General features: G+C 54.5%; 2 protein-coding genes and 1 long non-coding RNA gene across 3 annotated transcripts; 2 read left to right on the top strand and 1 right to left on the bottom strand.

Annotated features, from left to right (window-relative positions):
- Positions 1 to 124: 124 nt before the first annotated feature.
- Positions 125 to 15,157, top strand: LOC122230699. Its single transcript, XR_006207745.1, has 5 exons — positions 125 to 320; positions 1,229 to 1,406; positions 3,542 to 3,638; positions 6,488 to 6,541; positions 15,089 to 15,157. It is a non-coding gene; the product is annotated as an uncharacterized LOC122230699 (long non-coding RNA).
- A 1,466-nt stretch (positions 15,158 to 16,623) lies between these two features.
- On the bottom strand, positions 16,624 to 17,760 carry FOXL2 (forkhead box L2). The gene has a single exon (XM_042956918.1). It carries the CDS (start codon positions 17,758 to 17,760, stop codon positions 16,624 to 16,626), a length of 1,137 nt encoding a protein of 378 aa, XP_042812852.1.
- Positions 17,761 to 18,408: 648 nt separating this feature from the next.
- FOXL2NB (FOXL2 neighbor) lies at positions 18,409 to 21,730 on the top strand. Its single transcript, XM_042998357.1, is given in 2 exon segments — positions 18,409 to 18,508; positions 20,822 to 21,730. Coding segments are annotated over 2 exon segments (633 nt in total). The 3' UTR covers positions 21,355 to 21,730.
- The last annotated feature ends 1,953 nt before the right edge of the window (positions 21,731 to 23,683 follow it).

Here is a 23,683-nt window from a genome sequence, read left to right as displayed (position 1 = left end):
TTGTCAACGCAGATGCCGGGCTGGAACTCACGAACCCATGAGATCATGACCTGAGCCGAAATCCAGTCTGAGGCTCAACCGACGGAGCCACCCGGGCGCCCCCAAGTGTCCGTCCGCCTCTTGATCTCAGCTCAGATCTTTATCTTGGGGTTGTGAGTTCAAGCCCCACGTTGGGCTCTGCGCTTGGCGTGGAGGAGCCCCCTGAACCAACTTCCACTGAAGAGATGAGGCCTGGAAGTGCCCTCTGAAGGGCAGTGCCTGACTCCAAGGAGCACCTCCGACGGGGTGATGGCAGGAACCGTGCCTGCCAAGCCGCGGAGGTGAGCTCTTTGGACGGCCTGGGTCGGATCCCGCCACCGGGGCCATCTGCCATCAGGGTGGGGAGGGATGAGTCTCTGGGTGTCGCGGCGCAGGGGCGGGTCAGCTGCGTCCGGTTAGCTGGGACAGGCTCCGCCGCGTAATGGGGACCATGCCTGCGCTAATGGGAAGCAGCCGCGGCGCGGGGCCGAGCCTCTTCCTCCCGCCCCGCCCCAGGGCGGCCGGGATAAAACGGAAGCGCCGCGAGAGGCGCTTTGATTCCAATACGAAACAAATTATTCCTCCCGGAATGGAACAAAATAAGTCAGAGTGGAGTCTCACGGCCGTCATTCCTCCCCGCGAGGCCACTGCCTGCGGCCCCAGGCCTGCAGACCCCGCGACACTTGGCAGGGACCGCGGACTGGGGGGCAGCTCGGCCAGGCGGTGGGGACGTTGCAGTCCCCGGCCTCCGTGCCGACAGCCCGCGGGGGGTCCTAATCCTTTAAGTCAGCTAGGCACCCCGCTGCTGGGCTGGCTCCTGGATGAGCTGAAATCAGCTCCCCGCCAGTGGTCCTCACATTTGGGTAAGGGAGCCTCAGACTCTCCTGGAGGGCTGGTTAAAGCACAGATTGCTGGGGCCCCTGGGTGGCTCAGTCGGTTGGGTGTCCGACTTCGGCTGAGACCATGATCTCTCAGTTCCTGAGTTCGAGCCCCGCGTAGGATTCCGTGCTCTCAGCTCAGAGCCTGGAGTCTGCTTCGGATTCTGTGTCTCCCTCTCTCTGCCCGTCCCCTGGCTCAACTCGCTCTCTTTCTTGAAAATAAACGTTAAAAATTAAAAAAAAAAAAAAGAAAGAGTCCAGATTGCTGAGCCCCACCCCCAGGATTTCTGATTCTGTAGGTGGAGTGGGGTCTCATAGTTTCCATTTTCCAGGTAATGCTGATGCTGCCGGTCCAGAGACACCACTTTGAGAATCACTTGGTAGATATGAATATGCCTAGCTTCACTTTCCTTTGGAGCCTGTTTTTCATTGACCACCTTTGTCCAGCAGTATACCAAGCAAGTCCCACTCCAAAGCTCAGGGGCTGGAATTTCCCAGCAGCCTGTGTAGGTAAGTGGGCGAATGCTGAAGGCCTTTGAAAAACACTGGTGGGGCACCTGGGTGGCTCAGTCAGTTAAGCAACCGACTTCAGCTCAGGTCATGATCTCATGGTTTGTGGGTTCAAGCCCTGCTGCCATCAGCATGGAGCGGGCTTCAGATCCTCTGTCTCCCTCGCTCTTTGCCCTTCCCCCACTCATACTGGCTCTTGCTCTCTCTCTCTCTCCCTCCCTCTCTCTCTCAGAAATAAATAAACATTAAAAAAACTAAAAAAAAAGAAAAGAAAAACACTGGTAACTAACTGCCCTAGGACTCCAGGCAGGGTGATGTTTCTCTCCATATCCCCAGCCTCCAGAGAGGCCCCTGGCTCTGTGTCATTGTGCCTGGGCTGTGAGTCATCTCTGACAGGGAGAGTCTGTGGGGGTGGGGTAGGGTGGGGGAGGGGTTATAGGGGGTGGGTGGTGGGGAGGACAGTGGCAGTAATTCTTGCTGGGGTGACATCTGAGGTCATGGAACCTGGTTAGAGATCTAAGAGCCTGGAAGAGGTTAGACTTACTATGTGATTCAGGAGTAGGCTATCTGGGACAAGTAAGTGCCTTCCCTCCCTGCATTCCCTAGAGTGGACCAATGGCTCTCAAACTTCAGTGTGGATCAGAATAACCTGGAGGCCTTGGGTTGCTGTCCCCACCCCCTAGAGTTGCTGATTCAGTGTGTCTGAGGTGGTGCTGAGAGTTTGTATTTCAAACAAGATCCCAGGTGATACTGATGGTCTGGGCTCCACACTTTGAAAAGTGCTACCTTAGGCTGTTTTTGGCATCTCCAAGCCCTTTCTGTACCTCAAAGTGGTCATGGTATGTATGCCCAGCCTGTACAGCCTGCATCAGCCACTGGCCTTTGTGTGACTGCCTTTCCCAGTTTTCTGAAGGCAATTTGGTCTTGCCGTCTGTGCTACCTGGTGCTGGGGCCAGGAAACAGTTCTCAGGGTGGTTCAAGCTTGGGAAGAGCAGCATCCCCCAACTCCCACCCCCATTCCTGCATTCAACCAAGCATGACAGCTCCCTTTTCCTTCCTGTCATCCTTATCCTCTCCCATTTGCTTGAGTCCCAGCCCTGGGCCAGGCTGGAAAGAACAGGAAGCTGAGAAAGGGATCCCTTTCATATGCTGTTGGGATCCACGCAAGGCCAGGCCTAGAGGGGTCGCTGTTGCACTTCTGCCAGTGACTGGATCTCTCCGAGATGATACTTCTCTTTTTACTCTGTGCCTTGCACATCATAGCTGTTTATGAAATATTTGCTGTTTGGCTGATAAATTGTTTGGGAATTCACCAGAAGGGAAAACAAGGCAAAACAAAATGAAGACACTCCTCAAGCTTGCCATGAACTAGGACAAAGTTTTGATCATTGTTAGCTAGCTTGATGAAGGAGGCACAACCTCTCCTCTTTGGTCTCCTGTGTCAGACGCTCCTGGGTGGGAATCCTGAAGCACAGGCCTGTGGGCATGAGCAAACAAGGTCAGTGCGATTCAGCGTTGGGAGCTTTCAGATTGCCCCAACAAGCAGGAGACCTTGGAAAAGAAGGGGCAGGTGGTCTATGGGGGGGGGGGGGGGCTGGGGTCAGTCAACCAAAGCCATGGGGAGGCATCCTTTGTTCTTGTGGTTTAGGATCTCTAGAAAAGGCACGTTTCTTTAGGAATGTAACTGAACATTTATATCAAGAGGTTTAGAAAATGTTAAATGTTAGTAATCATGGCATTTGAAATTTGGATTAAGATGTCACTTTCCAATTTAGATGAAAATCAGCCATATGCAACCCATTAGGTTTTAATAATTATCCTCTTAATTGGTTGTATTTTGAGGCTGTGTATTTAAGAAATGGCTAAATTGGCTATAGGTTTCCTATTTGGTTATTTCTATGATTCTCAACCCTTGCTGTATATTAGATTCACCTGGGTTGCTTTGAAAACTCTTGATGGAGTTTTCACCCCAGATGTAGAGCCTGGGTGCAATATTTTTTCTGACTTCCCAGGTGGCTTTTGGAGTGCAGCTCACTACTTATTGCATGGTTGGAGGGGCCAGACTGAAGCAAAGCAGAGTTTGGGGGTTGTCTTCTTACCCTCCAATGAGTGCCGTGGCTGCCCTCTCCCCCTAGGAAGAGACCCTCAGAAATAACTGCAGGACCTGCCACCTTGCCAGTGCCTCCAGTTGACAGGACCACCGGTGGACCTCCAGGATAAGATCTGACCCAGGTGAGCCAGTTTCTCTCTCACAGGGAAGTGGAATTGGGACTCAGAGATAATAGCTATAATTGAGGTCCTCCCTTAAAAAAAATTTTAAACCTTTATTTATTTTTGAGAGATAGAGAGTGTGAGCTGGGGAGGGGAGCAGAGAGAGGGGGAGACACAGAATCTGAAGGAGGTTCCAGGCTCTGGGCTGTCAGCACAGATGGTGCTTGAACTCACAAACCGCAAGCTCATGACCTGAGCCGAAGTCAGACGCTTAACTGACTGAGCCACCCAGGTGCCCCCTGAGGTTCTCCCTTGGACAGGGCAGAGGAGAGGCTTGAAGAGGCAGCAAGAAAAGTTAGTCTGCGGCAGGAAGCTACCTGGGCTGCCGCCACCACCCCAGCCCCTGTTCTAGCCTTTCAGGAAGTCTGGCTGCCACCCCTCCCAGGGCTCCAGGGCTCCCTTACAAGTCCTTATAACAACCCCTCACCCCCACTGTTTGGTTTAAGCCAGCTCTGGTGGATTTATGTTACTTGTGGCCAAAGAGGACTGACACGTGCACAGACAACAGCACAACAAAAGCACACGAAAACAAACATGTATTCCCCCCACCCCCATACACACACACACACACTCACACAAACATCCGCTGTTTGAACCAGGCTCTTTGTGAGTCCATGTGGTCCCAAAAGAGGATTCTTTGGAATCTGTATTTTTGTGGAGTCCACTTGGAGAAACTTCAGTTTCCATTCAATTGGGCACAGCAGTGGTTCCCTAATGTGGGTTCATAGTCTTTATCAGAATCATCTGGAGGAATTGACTTATACACACAGACGTGGATCGCCAAGCACCAGCCCCAGAGAGACAGAAGCTGGACAGTTTGAAGAGGATCTGGAAATCCACTCCTTAAAAACTTTCTCCATGAGATTAAAAAAATTTTTTTAACTTTATTTATTTTGGGGGGTGGGGAGGGGCAGAGAGGAGATAGAGAATCCCAAGCAGGCTCCCCGCTGCCAGCACAGAGCCCAACAATGGGCTTGATCTTAGGAAACACAAGATCATGACCTGAGCCCAAATCAAGAGTCAGTCACTTAACCAACTGAGCTACCTAGGCTCCCCTCTCCATGAGATTTTACTGTGCTGTTGAGTCTCCTGGGATCAGACTGGCTAAATTAATGTGATTTCTGAGATTCCTTATTTTTAGATGGAGCTGGTGTCCCTGTCAAGTCTGGGAGATGGCATTTTATTTGGGAGATGGATAAGAGCCTAGTCTGTGTGCATACAGAGTAGAACTCAACAAAGTTCAGGCTTGTTGGAGCCCATATATACAAGCAATCAGGCCAAAGGGACCTTTCCAGATTGACTGCCTGAGCCAGTCAAATGAACCAGGTCATTCGCTTTGCCCTCTTAGCTCTGTAGACACAACCAAAAAAAAAAAAAAAAAAAAAAAAAGTGTGTGTGTGCAAAGGAACAAATGTACCTTTTATTTTAGAAACAAAAATATCATTTCTGACCCAACAATAGCCGGATCCCTGTGAATGAAGGGTTTGCATATTTTCCTGTTTTAACGGTTCTAGTATAAACAGTCCAAGCCCAGGCCTGATTGTCAGAAGGTCCTGAGCAGCCCAACCAGAGTGCTGGAAATGACTCCTTCAGCCCTGAGAACCTGGACCCGGCTTGGTGCCAGGATTTGGGTTTGTGTTTAACAGTAGCAATGGGGTCAGGAGTTGAGGGAGAGGGCAATTGCAGTGATCCCCAAGACCAAAGCTAATGCCAGAAGCAACAGCAGAGGCAGTAGGAGCAGTAACTACCATGTATTGAGGAGTTCTTTGCACAGGCACCGGGCTAAGTGATGTAATTATTTCTTTGAATACTTTAAAAGCTCAATGTGGTAGCATTATTATTCCAATTTAAAGAATGGGGTTCTGAGAGGTTGAGCAGCATTTCTGAGGTCACACAGCTTCTAAGGGGGACGATTCAGGATTCAAATGCAGGTGTGTTTGTGTCCTAACTATTACAAGATACACAGAAACCCAGGGCACAGACACTGTCTTGTGTGCCAGCTGGGGGTGTGGGGGTTTGGTCCTAGAAGCGCTCCAGGGCAGCTCTCCTGATACATTGCTGGTCCCTGCTTTTTTTCTTTCAAGACCTTTCTCCCAGCACTCCAGCTTCACTGGTCTGCAAAGGGAGACAGCTGTCAGCAGGGACTGGAAGGTCCTTTCCTGGCTCCAGGCAATCCCAAATTTTGGGTGGATCCTTTGTGCCCTGCGGGCGGGCCCATGAACTCTCTTTTTTGGGCTAACAAAGGACTCTAGATGTATTGATTAATGACTGATTACATATTTAGGGACCCAGAGAATGAGGCTAAGGAGACTTTCCTGGACCTGAAACAAAGAGATTTGTTCTGTTATATAAAAAATTATGATTCACTCATGATGGATTATTAAACGTTCATTGAAAATCATGTTTCAGGGGCACCTGACTGGCTCAGTTGGTAGAGCATATGACTCTTGACCTCAGGGTTGTAAGTTTGAGCCCCACATTGGGTGTAGAGATTACTTAAGTAAAATCTAAAAAAAAAAAGAAAAAAAAAAAAAAAAAGAAAGAAAAAAAGAAAATCATGTCTCAATAAGATATGGTGAAAGATTAAAAGATGCAGGATACAAAACTGCAAATTCTATATAAAATATGGCTTTAATCATGTACAATTATATAAAATATGAAAATCAAAATAGAAGGAAGTCACCAAAATGTTAACTGTGGTTACCTCATGGCGGAGGGATGGGATTACCTGTAATTTTGTTTTCTTTTTGAATTTTAATATTTTATTTCCCCACCTTTCTTCATTATCTTTCTGAATTATCTTTGTAAAGGAGGGAAAAAGTGAAAATGTGAAAAGTCCTGGAAGTAGCACTGGAAGTAAACAGGTATGATTATTGGTTGATTTGTATGTCAGCTTGGATTTCAGTCCACAGAATGTCTTCCCGACTCACCGTCTAGCATTTATTTCAAGAGCGTGGATAGAGGCGTTTTAAATCGGTTCCCTCACCACTAGGCAGAACCTGAGAGAGACTCGGTGCGGGGCAGGTTGCAATCGGCCCCTGCAAGTCCTTGAAGGCTCTTAATTTGGTTCGGGAGACAAGTGCACTATAACTAGAGGCATCCAGGCGCCGAGGCTACTGTTAAAACGGGATTGGAAGTCAATCGGAGCGGAAGGGCAGGGTTTTCTTGGTGTGGGCAGTAACGCACGGGATACCGATCAATGCTATGGTGCTGGAGTAAAGAGGCTTGAGCACAGCCCGGGGCTCTCCCTGAGGTCCCCAGAGTCCACCAGCGGCCTTCAGGGAAACGCCCGATGGACGCCTGCGGGTTTGCGGCTTCCCACGCCCTGTTCCGCTCCTTCCCGAGGGCCAGTCGGCTGGGGATCCCGGCGGAAGCCGCAGAGCAGCTGGATTGCCAATGTAGAGCTCTGGCTCTCCAAGCAGCCCCCTAGTCCCAGCACTTGGAATCTCTGGCGCCGGCGTGGGGGATGGGGGAGGGGGGCCCGAAGGGTGGTGCAGGGGCCAGGGATCGAGAAGTACGGGAGCGTCCAGGCAGTGGTTGCAAGTGGGGCGGCCACTCCCAGGATCCAGCGAGAGTGGGGCCACTCGCTCTGCGCTGTGGGGTCGCCTTGCCCTGCGCGACCCCCTCGTCGGTACAACTCCCGGGGCCGCTAAGGGAGGTGGCGATGACGTCGCTTGGTGCCAGCAGAGGGCAGCCTCGAGGCTACGCGGCCGCCTGGCGACCTCGCCATACAGTGGGCTCCCTTCCAGCGCCCAGGCTTCGCTGGGTGAGGGTGGCCTTGTAGCGTGGCGACCAGCGACCTCATTCTTCAGGAGTCAGGCGCCGAGGCCCAAGGGCACCTGGCAAATTGTGGTCAATTACACCCCTCCCGCAACCTCAGTTTGGGAGACCAAGGGCTTGGGGCCCATAGTAACCAAATGCCCCAGAAGAGGAAGCAAGAAGCAAAACCCTACACACACAGGGAATACCTACCTACCTACCTACCTACCTACCTACCTACCTACCTACAACAGATTCCAAGCGTGTAGGAACCTTTTTAAATGATGCTGTGAGAGCTAGGATATTCACGTCCTTGGGGAGGAAAGTCAGAGGCTAGGAGCTGGGAGGCTCCCAGAGGCGTGCAGGAGACATGGCTCAAGCTGCAGCCTGGAGATCTGCACTGGGGACAGAGGGATCCGGACAGAGATCATTGGGGATTCCAACCCAGACTAAACACTTCTGTAAAATGGGCATGGTGGGCTCCAGGTCTTGTATGGTTTTGAGAGATTCAAGACAGCAGAAACTCAATGAATTCAAGTTTCATCACTGCTTCGGCTCTGGCACAACACAGGGCTGCTGCATTTGCTGCTCCAGTGAAAAGATCCCGGCACCCCGTGTTTGCCCGACGTGACTGTATTGGAGACACAGGCACGCCAGGCTTTGGGATCAAGCTGCTCGTGACTGCCTTGTCCCTGGAATCTTCGGGTACTCCGTCTCCGTGCTCCGGGGTGACCTGAGCTCCCCTGTCTTGGGCATCGGGTTCACGAGCTCTGGCAGAGCTCACTTATCCGCCAATGGAATGAAGCTCAGCACCTGATTGTTGAGTGTCTCGGCAAGCTTGGCGAAGGGCCAAAGGCCCAGGGGCCTGAGTTGCTTGGGCGCTAAACAGGCCAACCTAAGCACACTAAGAGCACACTGGCCATCACATCTACATTCCACAGTGGGCAGTCTTTGCCTGGCCTTGGTCTCTTATAGACGGTGTGCAAACGGGCATCCATGAACTTCTCTTGGCTTGTTGTTTCCCCGTCTAAAATTCCACAGGAGAGCATGTCCCAGGGTAGTTGTGAAAATCGTGATGGAAAATTGAATAGGCTTGTGTAAATGTGAGGCATAATTCACTCATGAGCAGCCAGCTTCATCTGTGTTCATAGCCTGTGAACAGGACACATGCAAGAACAGCACACAAACGTGGGCGCATGCACGTCACTCGTGTGACAATGTGTTTGCTTGTCTCCCTAGATGCATGGCAAAGGCACACATGTATGCGTCTACTGTACATGCGCATAGATACGAGACACCCTCGTGCTGACGTGTGCATGCACACTCCGCACTCGAACACTACTGTTTGTGCCTAGAGGCAGAGTGTGCGCGCGGCTCAGCCGACCCGTTTCTCTCCAACTGGGTCGGTGCCACCGGGGGAAACGTGCCGCTCCACGGTGCGGGAAAGCCCGGATCCGGTCAGCGACTCGGCGCCGCCCGGCTCCTTCATCTTTCATCTGCAGGCCGGTGGGCAGCTCCAGTTTCGCTGGGGACCAAGATCCACGAATCGGCTGGTGGGGGGCAAGGGGCAAAAAAAGGAAGAGGTGGAGGGCACTCCAAGCACGCGAGGCTGCAGGTCCTCACTCCTCTGTCGGGTTTTCTTTACCTCCCTACGTTGCATCCCGAGGAAGACAAAAGAGGGACCCAGATTCCTCCATTCAGCTCAGGAAAGACGGTCTGGGCCCCCTACCTTCACAAACCATCAGGAAGACAGGCGAACCGAGGGTTCTCCGTTGAGGAAGATGTGCGGCTGCAGCGGACTGGGGCCCTCCGGGCCCGCATATGGTGTGCGTGGGAGGCGCGCAGCGTGGCTACGGGAGGTCAGTCCACCTCCTCACCCGAAGGTCGCGGGGCTCGTTTTCCCTCTCTCGGGTAGGATTCCGAGCCGCCCAGCCCTCGCATCACCTGGATGTGTCTGCGGAGAAAAGGAGTCCATGCATACTCTACTCTGGGAAACCGAGGCTGCCGCCACGCAGAGGCAACGCCGCAGAGGCTCGAGTCCTTCGGCGACCCGCGTTTCTAAACCACACACACCAATAGGATGGGGCCACAAACGCTCTCCCGCCATCTCCCGCAGACCCTTCGGCGGACGAGAGAGCGTGAGGCAGAGAAATTGAGGCCAGGCGCTGGAGGAGCTTCCCGGGCCGCGAGAAGGCACAGAGGCTTAGCTGCGACGGACACCAAACGGGTTCGGATCCTGTTGGCCAACCGAGCCCAGCCGCAGCGAACGCGCGTCTCCGCAAAAGTTGCGCACGGTTGCACTCTGAAGACCAAGTCGGGCGAGGTCCGGCGGGGAGCCACGGCCGCTCACCCTCTGAGAGCCTTTAGGGAGCAGACGTAATGCTGGTGGGAACGTAGTGGCAGAAGGAATTTAGTGGCGGAAGGCTCTCGGGGAAAGTCGGGCGGCGCGGCTCGGTGCCGGAGCTGGGCCTGGGGTCGGGGGAGCAGCGCCCGGCCTGGGAGCCCCGGTTCCGGCAAGGCCGGCCTGTTGGAAGTGGCCAGTGGGAAGGCTCTGCGGCCCCCTCCCTCGGGATTCCGCAGGGCTCTGACCCGGCCTTTATCTCGGCGCGGTCAGCAGTCTTGGGGGCTTCAGGAAAGAAGACAAAGGCCCGGTGTCACTGCAGGCTGGGGCTCGGTTTCCTGACTCTGCTCACACTCACAGACTTTAGCGTTTGTTGGGGGGAGATTTTTTAAAAATATGTGTCGAATTTCCTTTTTTCCCCCTAGAAACAAACAAAAAAAGCAAAAAGCATATTCGCCTTCCCTCCTCGTCCATAGAGATGGAAGTTTCCTGGGATCCTGCCCTTTCCTTTTCTTTGCCTGCCTAGAGGAGTAATTTTCCTTTGTACGTAGAGGAAAATCCGGGGAAAGGTTTTGTTTGATTCGGCTCGTTAGTATTATTACCAACACAGTCAGGCTGGACTCCCAACTTGGAGAACCGGAGTTGGCCTGCCGGTGTGGCGGGGGCTCGGGCGGCCTCTGTCCTCTGCGCTCGGCGTCGCTGGGGACGTTGAGGGTCTCCCGCGCTTCCTCTGCCCTCCCTGCCGGCGGGAGCACCCGGGGCTCACAGCGGCCCGGTCGTTTACCCCGAATTTTGTTTAGAGCTGCCAGGAAGCGACCGCTCCGCGCTCGCAGCTCCGCGATTGCAGCGCCGCCACCGGGCCTGCAAACCGGAGGCTCCGGCGGCACAGGCCCGGGTCTTCGGAGCCACTGGCCCCACACCGTCCCTGCTCCCCTCCCGCCCGCGGCGCCCCTGCCCGCCGCAGCTCGGCCCAACCCGCTTCCTGCGTTTGCCCCTCAGATTTCTCGTTTCTCCACAAATACCGAGGGCGGGAGGGGGGGGGGGCTCTCCCACAAGCTGACCTCCGCAACTTCCCGCCCGGTCGCTACCTACCGCTTTTCTGAAAAATCGGGGAAAATGTTCAAACAGCTCCGCGTTCCAAAGGGAGGCGCCTGAGGGTGGGAGGCGTCGGCCCAAGAGCCTGAGGGTGGCGGCTGTGCCTGGACGGGTGTCACACTCCGCAGGTCAGCTGGGCCTTTGTCAGAGAAAACCTCGTTTATCCGAGAAGATTGCCTTAGGAGAAGAAAGGGCGGTTGGAGGAGCCCCAGGGCTCGGGCATTCACTGCCACAGCAACAGCACGCACCTCATTCTGAAGGTCAAGGGGCTGGGGCAGGGAGACGCAATCCCCTGCGCCCAGACTTGGAAAGGTGCTCCATGGTCTGGGCTCTCGGGGGCCCAGGGGTGGCTATGGCCACTGGGATAGAATATCAGACCTTACAAGGTTACTACGGAAAGTGTTTCCTCCCTCCCTTCCGTCCTTCCTCCCTCCCTCTCTCCCTCTCTCCCTTCCTTCCTTCCTCCTTCCTTCCTTCCTTCCTTCCTTCCTTCCTTCCTTCCTTCTTCCCTCCCTCCTTCTCTCCTTCCCTCCCTCCTTCTCTTTCCTTCTTTCAATGTGGGACGGAAAACCATATTGACCATCTACTACAAACTGAGCATTTTTACATTAGAGCATTTAATTACTTTAATAACCCCGTGAAATATATATACTTATTTCTATTTCATAGATGAGAAAACTGAAATTCAGAATGGGTGCTTTGCTCAAGGTCACACAGTTATTACAGGGGGTTGTTGGGCTCTACACTAGTTCTTCCCAGCTGAATAGGCCTTGCCCCATCCCGCATAGGCCACCTCCCTGGGAGGACATGGTCTCACAACAAGCTTGTCAGAGCTTATCGCTAAGCTGGAGCCTGTGCAGCAAACAGCAGGTCCAGTGGAATGTCCTGGGGGGACAATCTGCTTGCAGCTCAGTCCTGGGCTTCTTTCTCCTCTGGCTGGCTGTCCCTTTACCCACTGAGCTTCTGGAACATCAAACATCGGGCTGCAGGGCCTATGCCACTCAGAGAGCCCAGTGAGCAGCTGGGCTCAGTGCTCACAATGCTTTCTAAAATTCCCAAGGCCGTTTGCCCCACAGATAGTTGGATGACCATTGGATGGGCCTTTTCTTCTCAGGACCTCTGGTTCCTTAAATGTAAGCTAAGAGACTTGGGGTCCATTCTTTTGTGACAGAATAGAGCCCTGTCTCCAGAAATTAGAAAGCAGATACAGAGTGCCTGGTTTTAAGAATCCTTAATTTCTTGCTGTTCCTAAGGCAGAACCAGGGGCATGACGATTACTCCCAACCGCTCCATGGCTCTGGTCCCTACCACACAGGAGAGGTATGCTTCCTAGTCCCATCCTTTCCTGTAGGTCCCACAGGCTACTCCAAGAAGCAGGGACAGCCCCATAGAAGTAGCGAGTGGGACCAATAAGGCATGGTCACCACCAGCTTAGCTCCACAGGGTAGGGGCACTGCAGGGCTCCTTAGCCCAACCAGGCAGCTTCCTGACCGTGATGCCCTCCCTGGCCCAGTGGTGCTGGTGCTCCAAGCCTCCGTTAAGGGAAGAGCTTATTCATGGGCAGACTGTCTTGGGTCTGACCCAGTTCCTTGGCCCATCCTCTCTTGCCCCACTGACTGCAAGAAGCTGTGGTTTGCCCCTGATTTCCACCCACCACCAGGGGGCTTTTAGAAGCTTGGAGCTCCAGCCTCCCTTAGTGGGACAGCCCAGCACCTAACCTCAGGTGAAGTATCCTAAGCTTGATGCCCGCCCAAACTGGGGATGTAGGGCAGTGAACTCTTTACTTATGCAAAGGGGAAGCGGGGCCACGACATCCTCTGGAGTAGGGTGTGAGGCCATCCCAGAAAACACCCTAGGTCCCCATTTGACAGTTCCTTGGTACATGTACTGCACTGGCACTGATTTCTCCCTCATCCCCCTGAGAACAGGACACCTTACCCCGTTCAACCCAAGTATTTTGGCTGGGCAGTCTTAGGGGGTCAGGGATGACCAAAAATTTGTGTGTAAGTGTGAGGAGGGGGGCTCATTTGTCAGTGATGAGTGTGAGGATGTTTACCTGCATAAATAAGCACACACATACTCCTCATTCAATATCATGTGTAGGCACTCATTACCCAGGAGATGCAGAAACTGGCAGGGTATTTGCATCAAACTCTAAATTGTATTTATAGTATACACTGACAAACATAAATACATACACCAACACAGTCCAGCCATCTAGACCAGACTGTAAGTGCTAAGGCATAACTGCTATATATATATCAGGAACTCTCTTAAATACTTTTGCCCTCACTGAGGGAATTTCTTAAATCATCTTCTCTATTAGAAACTCAAAAGTGCAAAGAAGGAGAGGAGAGAAAGGAAATGAGAGATGAAGAAGGTCAGTCATTGCCTCAAACTTTTAGCAGTGGGGGAAATGACCAAACTATAGAGTTATGGAGAAACCCCTAGGGCTGGAATTAGAGACAGATGTCTTCCTGTGGGCATCCATTGGGAAGTGGGGGTATGATCTATCTGCCTTCTCTGTGTGGGATCTCTCCTCTAATCCCTGTGTAGACCAGGAATCCCTCACTGATTCCTTCATTTCATCCTCCATACTTGGTGAGACTCCCACTCCCTCTGCAGCCTTGGGTGCCTCTTGCCTTTCAGCTCTTGGGGACAGAGAGAAGCTGTCCTCCAGCGCTGGCCTAGGCCAGCTTCCCCCACCTCACTGAAGGCTCTGCTCTGGAGACTTCCCTCTTTTGCTTTCTCTGCTTGGGATAGCGGTTAGGAGGTGCTGAGAACTAACCCTGGAACAGACAGCCTTACCCAGCTCAAGCAAAGTGTCTGTATGTATTCTCTCTTATCATTCAGCAAGCCAGGATTATATACCGAGAACATAACTGCACACATTACCGATGGCTTATGAATGCAACACACACTGTCCTCCCAGTAAGCACTCCTTGAGTAGTAGGCATATGATTATTACAACGCCCCAAATATATGCCCTCTCCGAAGGCTAATGACAGACGTACACACCTCCCATCCTGTCACCAGGACATGACTTACACTGTACACACATATTTGCAGCAGGCATAGACAACACAACTGCCCATGGGATACATGTTCACACCACAGAAAGCACAGACAGACAAGCACACGGCAGTCCACTTTCTTTCCTGCAACTCCTTTTAGCCAGACAATGGTGCAATGGTTCACTAGAAGCACGCGGATACTAGGCCTGACCAGTCTCTTGGGCTATTCACCCCAGCTGAACCTCCCTCACCAGCCTGCTCTTTCCGGCTCCCCTGGCATTGGCAGGCTCCAGTTGAGGGCACAGGGTGATGCTCCTCAGAACAGCGATGGCTTTATCCTCTACCTTCCAATCTCCCCGGTGATACCCAAGGGAGGAAAGGTGTCCTGAATCAGAGCTACTTCCTCTTGGGGCCCAATAACACATAACAGGGATCACCCCCCCACCCCCCGCCATGATCCTACAGCATGGCCAGTAGTATAGATTGAAGTGGGAGGCCTGTAGCCTTGGTCCCTGTCACGAGGTGCCCCTGGGCCGCTGGTCAGCCTGGACCTGTGGCCACTACTGTCTGGGGCCTGAGTAGGGGTGGTGACGGACACATGGATGGAGCGGGGTCCAGCCCAAGCTGTACCACAGTCCTGGGAAAAACCAGCCAATACCTGTCATCCCATCAGCCGAATGAAGGCTGCCCACCCATCATACCCCTAGAGCTCCCGGGTCTGCAACATGGTCAAGTGTCCGTGTGCCAGTGCAGAAGCACCAGTCTGAATTCGTTATTTGAAGAGTCTCAGTAGAGGACAAGAAGGAAAAAAATTAGATTTCTACAGCCATGCAGTGTCCATTCCTCTCTGATACTCCTAAATCTCTTACACATATCTTAAGGTAAATGAATTCTGATTATTAAAAATAATAAAGCAATCAATGTAAGTCGCTCCTTACATTTGTACAGAGGTTTGCAGCCTGCAGAACATTTCCCCAACCAGGATTTTCTCTATTTGGAATAAATTCTTCTAGTTACTATATTTGTCTGGAAAAATATAAACGTATGAGTTCAATATAATGAAAACACAGTCCATACACTTAGTACCACTGTGTAAGAGGTAAAATACAAACCTGAACAGTTGCACAAATCGAACAAATCCTACCTACACCTACACCTTGTGAACGAACCACTGATAAAGTCTCTTTGATGACGTTAAACAGCCGCAACAGACCAGCGATGACACAGAAAACAATCTCCCGGAAAACAAAGCAGCAGCGACAACCACAAACGCCCTCCACTCGGGCTGCCCTCAACTCTTATTTATCTGAAAGAGTATAAAATTTTGCTGGACATCTCCCTCTTTTAACCAGCTGCTGAACATACTTAGGCGAAGCGGAAATAATAGAAGTCCGTGTTAAAACAAAAAATTTATTTGGGAATTGACAAGACAGTAACAACAAACAAACAAAACAACAAAAGTGCTCTAGTTCTTTCTAGAAAATTTGGTCCTCCAAAACGACACACTACGGAACAACCAGGTCTAGGGGTTTCGGGCCAGCCGGCTCGGGGCCACAAGCCCGCCTGGTCCGACTGCTGCCGGGTTTCACATTTCTCCTGCCCAAGGTGGGAGAAGCAAGACGTTTGCAAAACAAAAATCAGAGAGAGCACAAGCCGTCCCTGTAGCGTCCGCCAGGCAGGCAGTGATCTCCCCGCACTCCGGGCTTGCATCGGAAGATCCGGGGAAACTTGTTTTTGATTTGTTTTTAGATAGAGGGGAGAACCCCCCCCCCCCCAATTCGTAAAGGAAACCATCTTTTACTGAGCATATTCTCCTACCTCTCTGAACATAGCTTTCTGAAGGCCCGACAGGAATTCTACTTCAAATCTCCTGGAAGAGATTTTCATGTTTTGCTTTAGCAAATTCCAAGGCCACAATACTTCGCCGGTTTTCCCGGTTAGTTTTTTCTTTAAAAAAATATTTTTTAAATGTTATCTAAAACAGCCCTCCCGATCTTTTGGGCGAAACTGTAGCCAGCCGCCTGGGGCCTGGAGGTTCCCGAAGCTCCGGGACCGGGAACGGAGGACGCGCAGCCTGTCTCTGAGGCCGGACGTGCTGTAAACCCCCCGCACAGGCCGCCGCGCGAGGCAGTCCCGCTCCCCGCTCGGGCCCAACCCCCGCCCCATCCAGTGGGCCCCGGCTAGCCGCTTCTGAGCTGCTCCAGGAGGCTACGTGGAGCGTGGAGCAAACACACGTTTGTCCCTTTCTCTGGCGGCGCGGGTTCTCGTTGCCCGCCCGGACCGACGCTTCCAGCCAAGGACTGCGCGGCAGCCGGGCGGGGAAAGCCGAGCGCGAGCGCACCGACCTGTGTGAGAAGGCCAAGAGGTCTGCACGGCCGACGCCCGGCTGCACCTCGGCCCCGGCACTTCCTCTCGGTTCTGAATTTTGGCATGGGGTGTCCAGCCCGGAGGCTTGGGCGTCGGGAGGAGACGAGGCCTGCAAAAGGCGCACGGAGAGGCGGCCTGCAGGCCGGAGGAGCGAGAGGGCAGAGAGGGCAGGGGGGCGAGTAACAGGAGGAGAAGCGGAGGAGACAAAGAGGGGCGAGAGGAGCTGGGGAGCGAGGAGGCGCAGAGGGCCTTGGACGCTGGCTCAGAAGATGGCCCCACAGAGGGCGCGTGGTCCGGCCGGAGGCGGTGGCTGCGGCTAAGGCCGGCGTCGCACGTCCCTGCATCCTCGCAGCCGGCGCGCGCTGGGTTCTCAGAGATCGAGGCGCGAGTGCAGCGCGCCGGTCTTGCTGTCGTGGTCCCAGTAAGAGCAATGCATCATGGCGAGCTCGGGCTGCCGGGCGCAGGCGAACTGCAGGCCCGGCGCATTAGTGGGCGCGGGCGCCGGGGGCGCGGCGGTAGCAGGGCTGGCGGGGCTGAGCTGGCCCGGGGGCGGTGCGGCTGCCCCGTGGTGCGGCGGGGCCGGCGGGGGTGCGGCGGCCGCGTGCAGATGGTGTGCGTGCGGGTGTGAGTGAGGGTGCGGCGGCGGCGGGGGGGCGGCCGGCGGGCCTCCCAGGCCGTTGTACGAGTTCACCACGCCGGGAGGCAGCGCCATGCTCTGCACGCGTGAGTACGGCCCATACGAGGCTGCCGGGCCAGCCAGCCCCTTGACCACCGCGGCCGCGCCCGGGCTGCCCGGGCCCGCGGCTGCAGCGGCGGCGGCCGCCGCTGCAGCGGCCGCCGCCATCTGGCAGGAGGCGTAGGGCATGGGCGAAGGCGGCTGCGGTAGTGGCCAGGAGTTGTTGAGGAAGCCGGACTGCAGGTACTTGGGGGGCGCCAGGTAGCCGTAGCCGTCGGCCCCCGCGCCAGCGACGCCGCAGCCGCCCGCGGCGCCTCCGGCCCCGAAGAGCCCCTTGCCGGGCTGGAAGTGCGCGGGCGGCGGCCGGAAGGGCCGCTTCATGCGGCGGCGGCGCCGGTAGTTGCCCTTCTCGAACATGTCCTCGCAGGCCGGGTCCAGCGTCCAGTAGTTGCCCTTGCGCTCGCCGCCGCCCTCGCGCGGCACCTTGATGAAGCACTCGTTGAGGCTGAGGTTGTGGCGGATGCTATTCTGCCAGCCCTTCTTGTTCTTCTCGTAGAACGGGAACTTGGCAATAATGTACTGGTAGATGCCGGACAGCGTGAGCCTCTTCTCGGCGCTCTCTCGGATCGCCATGGCGATGAGCGCCACGTACGAGTACGGGGGCTTCTGCGCGGGGTCGGGTTTCTCCGGGGCTGTCCCGGCGCCGCCGCCGCCTCCCTTGCCGGGGCTCGGCGGCGGCGGCGGCGCCTCGGGCTCCTTGGCTGCGCGGCCGGTCTCCGGGGCCAGCAGGGCCCCCGCGGCGTCCTCGGGCTCGGGGTAGCTGGCCATCATGACAAAGCCGGTGCGCGGCGGCCAGGCAGCCCCTGCTCTTTTCCCTTGGCGCTGGCGCGGCAGAGTCTGGGCGCACAAGTCCGCTCACCGCCGAGTCTCAAACTTCTGGAGACTGCGGATGCCGCCAGTGCTCGCTCGCTGGCGGCCTCTCGCTCCTTTCCTCTCCTCTTCCCCTTCCCCTAGGGAGCGGCTGGCGGGAGTGGAGCTCAGCCTCTGGCCATGGGGAGTCCGCCCAGCAGAGAGGGGCTCCGGCCCCGCCGCCCCTCCCCGCCCAGGCCAGTCCCCGCCTCGGTGGGTTTTCTTTTCGGCGCTCTTCCCCTCCCCCCACCCTCCGGTTTCCCGAGGCACGACCCGCGTCTCTGGCGGAGCTGCCTCCTGGAGTCCCTAGTGCGCCAGGAGCCTCGCTCAGTTCTGATTCGTATGGGCTCCGCGGAGTTCCGCTTGCGTCAGGCGCCTTCGCCCCTATAGCGGGGCGGCCAGTCGCGCACGGGCGAGTTCATCTCCAAGTCACTTTTTGTAAACGCCCCGCACAGCCCGGACCGGCCTGCCCCCTCCCAGCGAGCTGAGGGGGCCCGGCGGACGACCGGGCTCACGCTTTCGCAAGCCCTTGCAATCCGCGGGTGCTGGCTCTGCGGATTGGGCCGGGAGATGCCGAGGGCTCCGGCGGGGTCCGTCCGCACTCGGCCAGTGCCCAGGGAGCTCGGGCCCTAGCGAGGAGAGGCGCGCCAAGCCTCCTCGCGGCTTTCAGGTGAAGGAAAACGACTCCTCTGCTCTGCCCTTTGCGGCGGTCTCGGGGCTAAACTTCTAGCTTGGGGCTGGGGGAGGGGCGGGACGGGGAGGGGGCTGGATGGCGGTGGGGTGGAGAGAGCTGCGCGGTGGCTTTGGGAAAATCAGCCTAGAAACGAGGGTCACCGAACCAAGAAGCCTCGGCCTGGCCTGGCCTGTCCGTGGCGCTTTCAGAGTGACTGGGCCGAATGGGGTTGGGGAGAGGATCGGGAAGGGGTGCCCAGAAGCTCCACCCGAAGCCCCTTGACTTTTCCTTGCGCTGCCCCTGGACCTAGGGACCCTCCTCAGAATCCGCGTTGTAATCCTACGGGTAGGGTTGTATGTGTGCTTTAACAACACCAAGCAGACCCTACTCTAGTCCTGCTCCTGCACGGTGTGACTGTTGCTGTGGGGCTTTGGGGAATTTTATTTGCATGTGCACCGGTATCACATATAGAGGTCATGGGGAGGGTCTATCTTTGAGACACATGTACTGGTGCAAAAACACAGGTATGCACACGGACAAGGTGCGATTTATATTTCTGGTAAAACATTTATACTTACAGATATGTAAGGGTACATGTGTATCATCCAGCAGTAAACGTGGTTCCGGGATCTTCTTTCTTTTTCCTCTCTTTTCTCTCTCCTCCCCTTTCTCTTTTCTTCCTTCTTTTCATCCCTTCCCCCTTTCCCCCTTCTTTTGTCAATATTCTGTTACAGACTGGGAAGAAAAGCAAGAGGCTGTGAGGGAGGCATTTGTTCAAATCTCTCTCTTGACAAGACATTTGTTCTGATCTTTCTCTAGGGCTGAGGGGTGAATGAATGCTCACCTGCCTTAAGCAGAAGTCTGAATGGGTCCCAGTTACACCTGCATACCCTGAGATTGTCTCAGGGAAAATGAATGCTGGCAGAAAAGGCAGCTGTGCTTTTTAACAGTTTTAACTTAGCTTTGACAAAAAGTCTGCAATCATAAAATGTGAGAGAGATGGCTGGTGTTTTGAATCCCCAGGCTCCCACCTCCTTGGTACTGAGGTCAGGATACTTTGGGGGAGGAAGGTGGACTGAATGGATGTCATACAGGGGTGTGTCCTATGTCTGGAAGGCAAGGAGTGGCTGCCCCTGTGCTCATTACTACCTCTTCCTCCTAGGCTGCCCAGTCTCTGAGGAAGCCTGAAGAGCCCTTAGTGGCCTGTGGGCCCAGCACCCATGGCCACCTTCATGTGCTGCCTACTTCCCTCTCAGGTCTCTGATCTACATTCCGAGATTAAAGGAAAGGAGGACAGGGTGATGGGGCTCTTTGGAATTCAGCCTCTTGAAAATGACTCCAGAGAGGTCAGCAGGACAGCTTGGTCTGACCATTACAGTTAGAGGGAGCAGGGCTCTCCTAAACTCACCTCAGTAAATACCCTCTTCCACCCACCATTGAAAATATCTCAAAGTAGCTTGATTGTTTTCTCCCACCGCTCCCAGTATACACCAGGACAAGCAGCACCTCTTCATAACCTCTGTGGCTGTCTCCTGAGTAGGCGTGCAGGTGTATTTCTTCTTCCTCACCCCCATCCACGCCCAGGCTATGGGTGGGAGCAGTGTGGGTTAGGTTTGGGGCTGCTGCAGATTGACCCCAGTGCCCATCCTCCCCCTGGGCCTGGGCAGGGGAAAAAACAGCTGGGTCCAGCCCCAACCTGTGTGTGTGTGTGTTCTGTCCTCTCTTTTTTTCTGACCACCCAGGCTGGCTCTCTGTCTCTTTCTCCCCCTGGCAGGCATTTCCGCTGCTGGCCTGCAGCAGCCAGGTGTAACAGCATTGTTGTGTGTGTCATCACTTCCCCGAATTCCAAACTCGGCTCCCTTTTCAGCTTTTAAAGAGTGTGAGTGTGTGTGTGTGTGTGTGTGTGTGTGTGTGTGTGTGCGCGCGCGCGCGTGCGTAGGGGGTGGGGGTAAAGGAAGGAGTTCTTCTAAAGAATTTTCTGAGTGGACAGGAGTCCTGCTCCTTTCAGGTATTGATCTCTCCAGGAAGCGGTGGGGCGCGCCTTGGTTTACTTCTCAACCGTCTCAGGCAGGCTGGGTAGGGCCCCGCTTCCTGGCGGGGTGGGGATCCCGTCGGGCAGGCAGTCCAAGTCGAGGCTTGTGGGGGGGGGCATCCTCTTTCTCCCCGCGGCATTGCGGCGAAGCCCGCCCCCAGCTCAGTGACCTCGGGGCGGTGCCCACCTCTGAGGGCGGAGCGGAGCTTCTATCCTCTCCGCCCGGGTTTCCCGGGGGCCTGCAGCTGCCGCTCAGAAACTGCCGGTCCCTTCTGCAGGTCTTCCCGCCCGGGCGCCGCCTGCGGACGCAGTGCCAGAGACCCGCCGACCGGGCGCGGCGTCCGCTCCCGCACCTGCCCTGCTCCCACAAGGCCGGATAGCCGGCGCGAGCAATTCACTAAGATCTGACGGAGGGATGGAGGAAGACGCTTCTCTCGCACGGCCCGGAATCCTGCAACAGCTGCGGAAGGGGCTGCGCCTGGGGATCCCGGCGGCCGGGTCCTGCCAGGTGAACGGCCCAGGGGCCCAGAGGCAGGCAGCGCTTCCCGGGCGCGATTCAGCTGGCCCCGTGTTGCCGTGGGCTGCCCCGAACCGGGTCCCGCGGTGCCCTTTCCTGGCGGGGCCCTGAAATAAACACCGGATTCCCGCCCCGCGCGAGGACCGAGGAACTGAGCCCGCTGCAGCCTTCTCCTGTGGGCCTTTCGTGCGCAAGGCGGGAAAAGGAAGCCTGGATGCGTTCATCAGTACATCCCTATACAACTGCACGCCTCACCTGTTAGCGCTACTCCTAGCCCCATCTACATGCCCGTGAACTCCAGGTCTCTCTAATCCCGTTACATTCCTCCATCACTTCTCTCCAATCAACCGTGTATCCCCTCCGGTTCTCTTTTACCCACTACTCTCTCACACTCACCTGTTACATATATTAGTTCAGATCCTGCACATTTTGGTGGAAAACATGTCACTCTGATGCCTGCACTTTAAGCCTCCTTACACCCTTGGGCACTCAGCAATCTCATGACACAGAGTACCTCTTGAGTCCACATCTCCAAGTCTGACTTCTAGAAGCCTGTTGATTCTCTGATGTCTTTGGCCTGGGGTTAGGGTGACTGGGCTGCCACCTGGATATTCCCTTGGTGATGTTGCTGCTCAGAGTTCTTTAAGAAGCTCAGGTACAGAACATACCCTCATGCACTTTATTTAAAATTTTTTTAATGTTTATTCATTTTTGAGAGAGAGAGAGAGAGAGAGAAGAAAAACATGAGCAGGGGAGGGGCAGAGAGAGAGGGAGACACAGAATCCGAAGCAGGCTCCAGGCTGTCAGTACAGAGCCTGACTTGGGGCTCAAACCCACAAACTGAGATCATGACCTGAGCTGAAGTCAGAGGCTTAACTGGCTGAGCCACCCAGGCGTCACTCTGTCACATACTTTAACACACACAGGCCACTCACACAGGCTTCCTCTCTGTTTGGTAGCTGAGCTCCCTATCACTTTGACAGGCTGCAGCCTGGTGCTTGGTTCCTCTGCACACCCACACGGTGCCCCCAGGCCAGCCATATTATTCTGCCAGGTTGGGATTAGCAGTCACTTACCCAAATATGTGCTTGGGAGAAAGAGTGAGAGAAGAGGGAAGTGGAGAGAGAAGGAGAGGGAGAGAGGGATAGAGGCCACTACCCATTCTGGGGAATGGCTGTTTGATGAGAGCTGTTTCCAGTTGGTATCTTAGTGGATCCTACCCCCCTCATCCCATGGGTGGTTGGGCTGGGAGGCAGTAGGCTGGAGTTCTGGGCTTCTCCTTACCTCACTGATGTTGGGCCTCAAGTTCACTAGCACCTCTTTGTCCCGAGGAGAGTGTGCCCTACCCTTTACCAGGCAGACTGTGGGGGCTGTTGTAGCCATTTCTCCTGGCTGAGCCTAACTTAGGGAAAAAAGGCAGAGCGGGCTGGTTCATGAGTCCTGCAGGACCTTCTCTCTCCAAAGACTTCTGGAGTGCTCCCAGAGAGAGAATTCTAGGGTGGCAGGAGCTGCTGACCTGCTTCCTTTGGTATCCCATGGCCATGACTCCCATGGCCAAAAGCCATTTTGTTCAGCCCTGAACAGTGAGTGCCTTGCCACCAGCGCTCCTGCCCCATGCTTGAGAGTGTGATGTGTTGTTGTTTAAAGTTGCCTTGTTGCCTTTCTCCACATCCAGACTGTAAGTCTTGAAGGGTAGAGACTCTGTCCTTCAGTTCTCACTCAGTGCTTCCCACCAGGATTGGTTTAATGCACTCTAATGGCATTGGAGAATGCCTCCACTCCATGGAGAGAGTTGAGAGATGCCACTTTCCTTGTAGTGAAGCTGAAATTTCCAAGAAAGGGACTGGAGGTAGGGAAGAGTGGCTGGACCATGGGGGGCCAGCTCAGGATCCAAGAGTCCTCTGCCATCTGGGGCTATCTGTTCATTACAGCTGCACAGCCATGCTGCTGGACCTTAGGCTAGGACACAGTACACCTTCCTGGTTCCCTGATCATGGTGAGGACCTGTGTGAAACATTTAAACTAAACTTTACTAGTATAGAATGGCTTTGCATCTGCAGCAGCCAGCTAAATGTAAGGCCTGCTGTCTGGAGTCCCAAGTAGGCCCAAGAGGCGGTGGCTGAAAGAGCCCTTCCTCTTGGTCCTCATTCCCTGCTCAAGTGTTTTTTCTACAAATGGGCGCCGTGTAAGGAGCCTTTGTGCAGGAGGGCAGTTTTAGATTCCTATCTTTGATGAAGTTTGGAAGAAGGGAAAGAGAAGGCTGAGTTTTGTGTTTTGCATTCTGAAGATTTCCCTCATGCTAAGTTGGGGTGTGTGTGTGTGTGTGTGTGTGTGTGTGTGTGTATGCTGTATAACTTGCATATGTAAACAATAAGCATCTCAAGTATACAGTGTGATTATTTTTATCTACACTGCACCATGTAACCACCACCCTGATCAAGATATGGAATGTTAACATTTTTGTCACCTCAGAAGGTTTCCTTATATTTTTTCCTCTTCAATACCTGCTCCCAAAAGATAACTGTATTCTGATTCCTACCACCATAGATTAACTTTGCCTGCATATAAATGGGGCAGGCAACATGTACTCTTTTGTGTTTGGTTTCTTCTGCATAACATAATA

Source organism: Panthera tigris, chromosome C2 (assembly GCF_018350195.1).
Source record: "Panthera tigris isolate Pti1 chromosome C2, P.tigris_Pti1_mat1.1, whole genome shotgun sequence".
Lineage (NCBI taxonomy): Eukaryota > Metazoa > Chordata > Mammalia > Carnivora > Felidae > Panthera > Panthera tigris.
Note: the sequence above shows the minus strand (reverse complement) of the source record. Positions and strands in the feature narration are given on the sequence as shown.

Bases quoted from the DNA above. Each gene is read 5' to 3' on its own strand.
- FOXL2 (XM_042956918.1), bottom strand. From the start codon at position 17,760: ATGATGGCCAGCTACCCCGAGCCCGAGGACGCCGCGGGGGCCCTGCTG.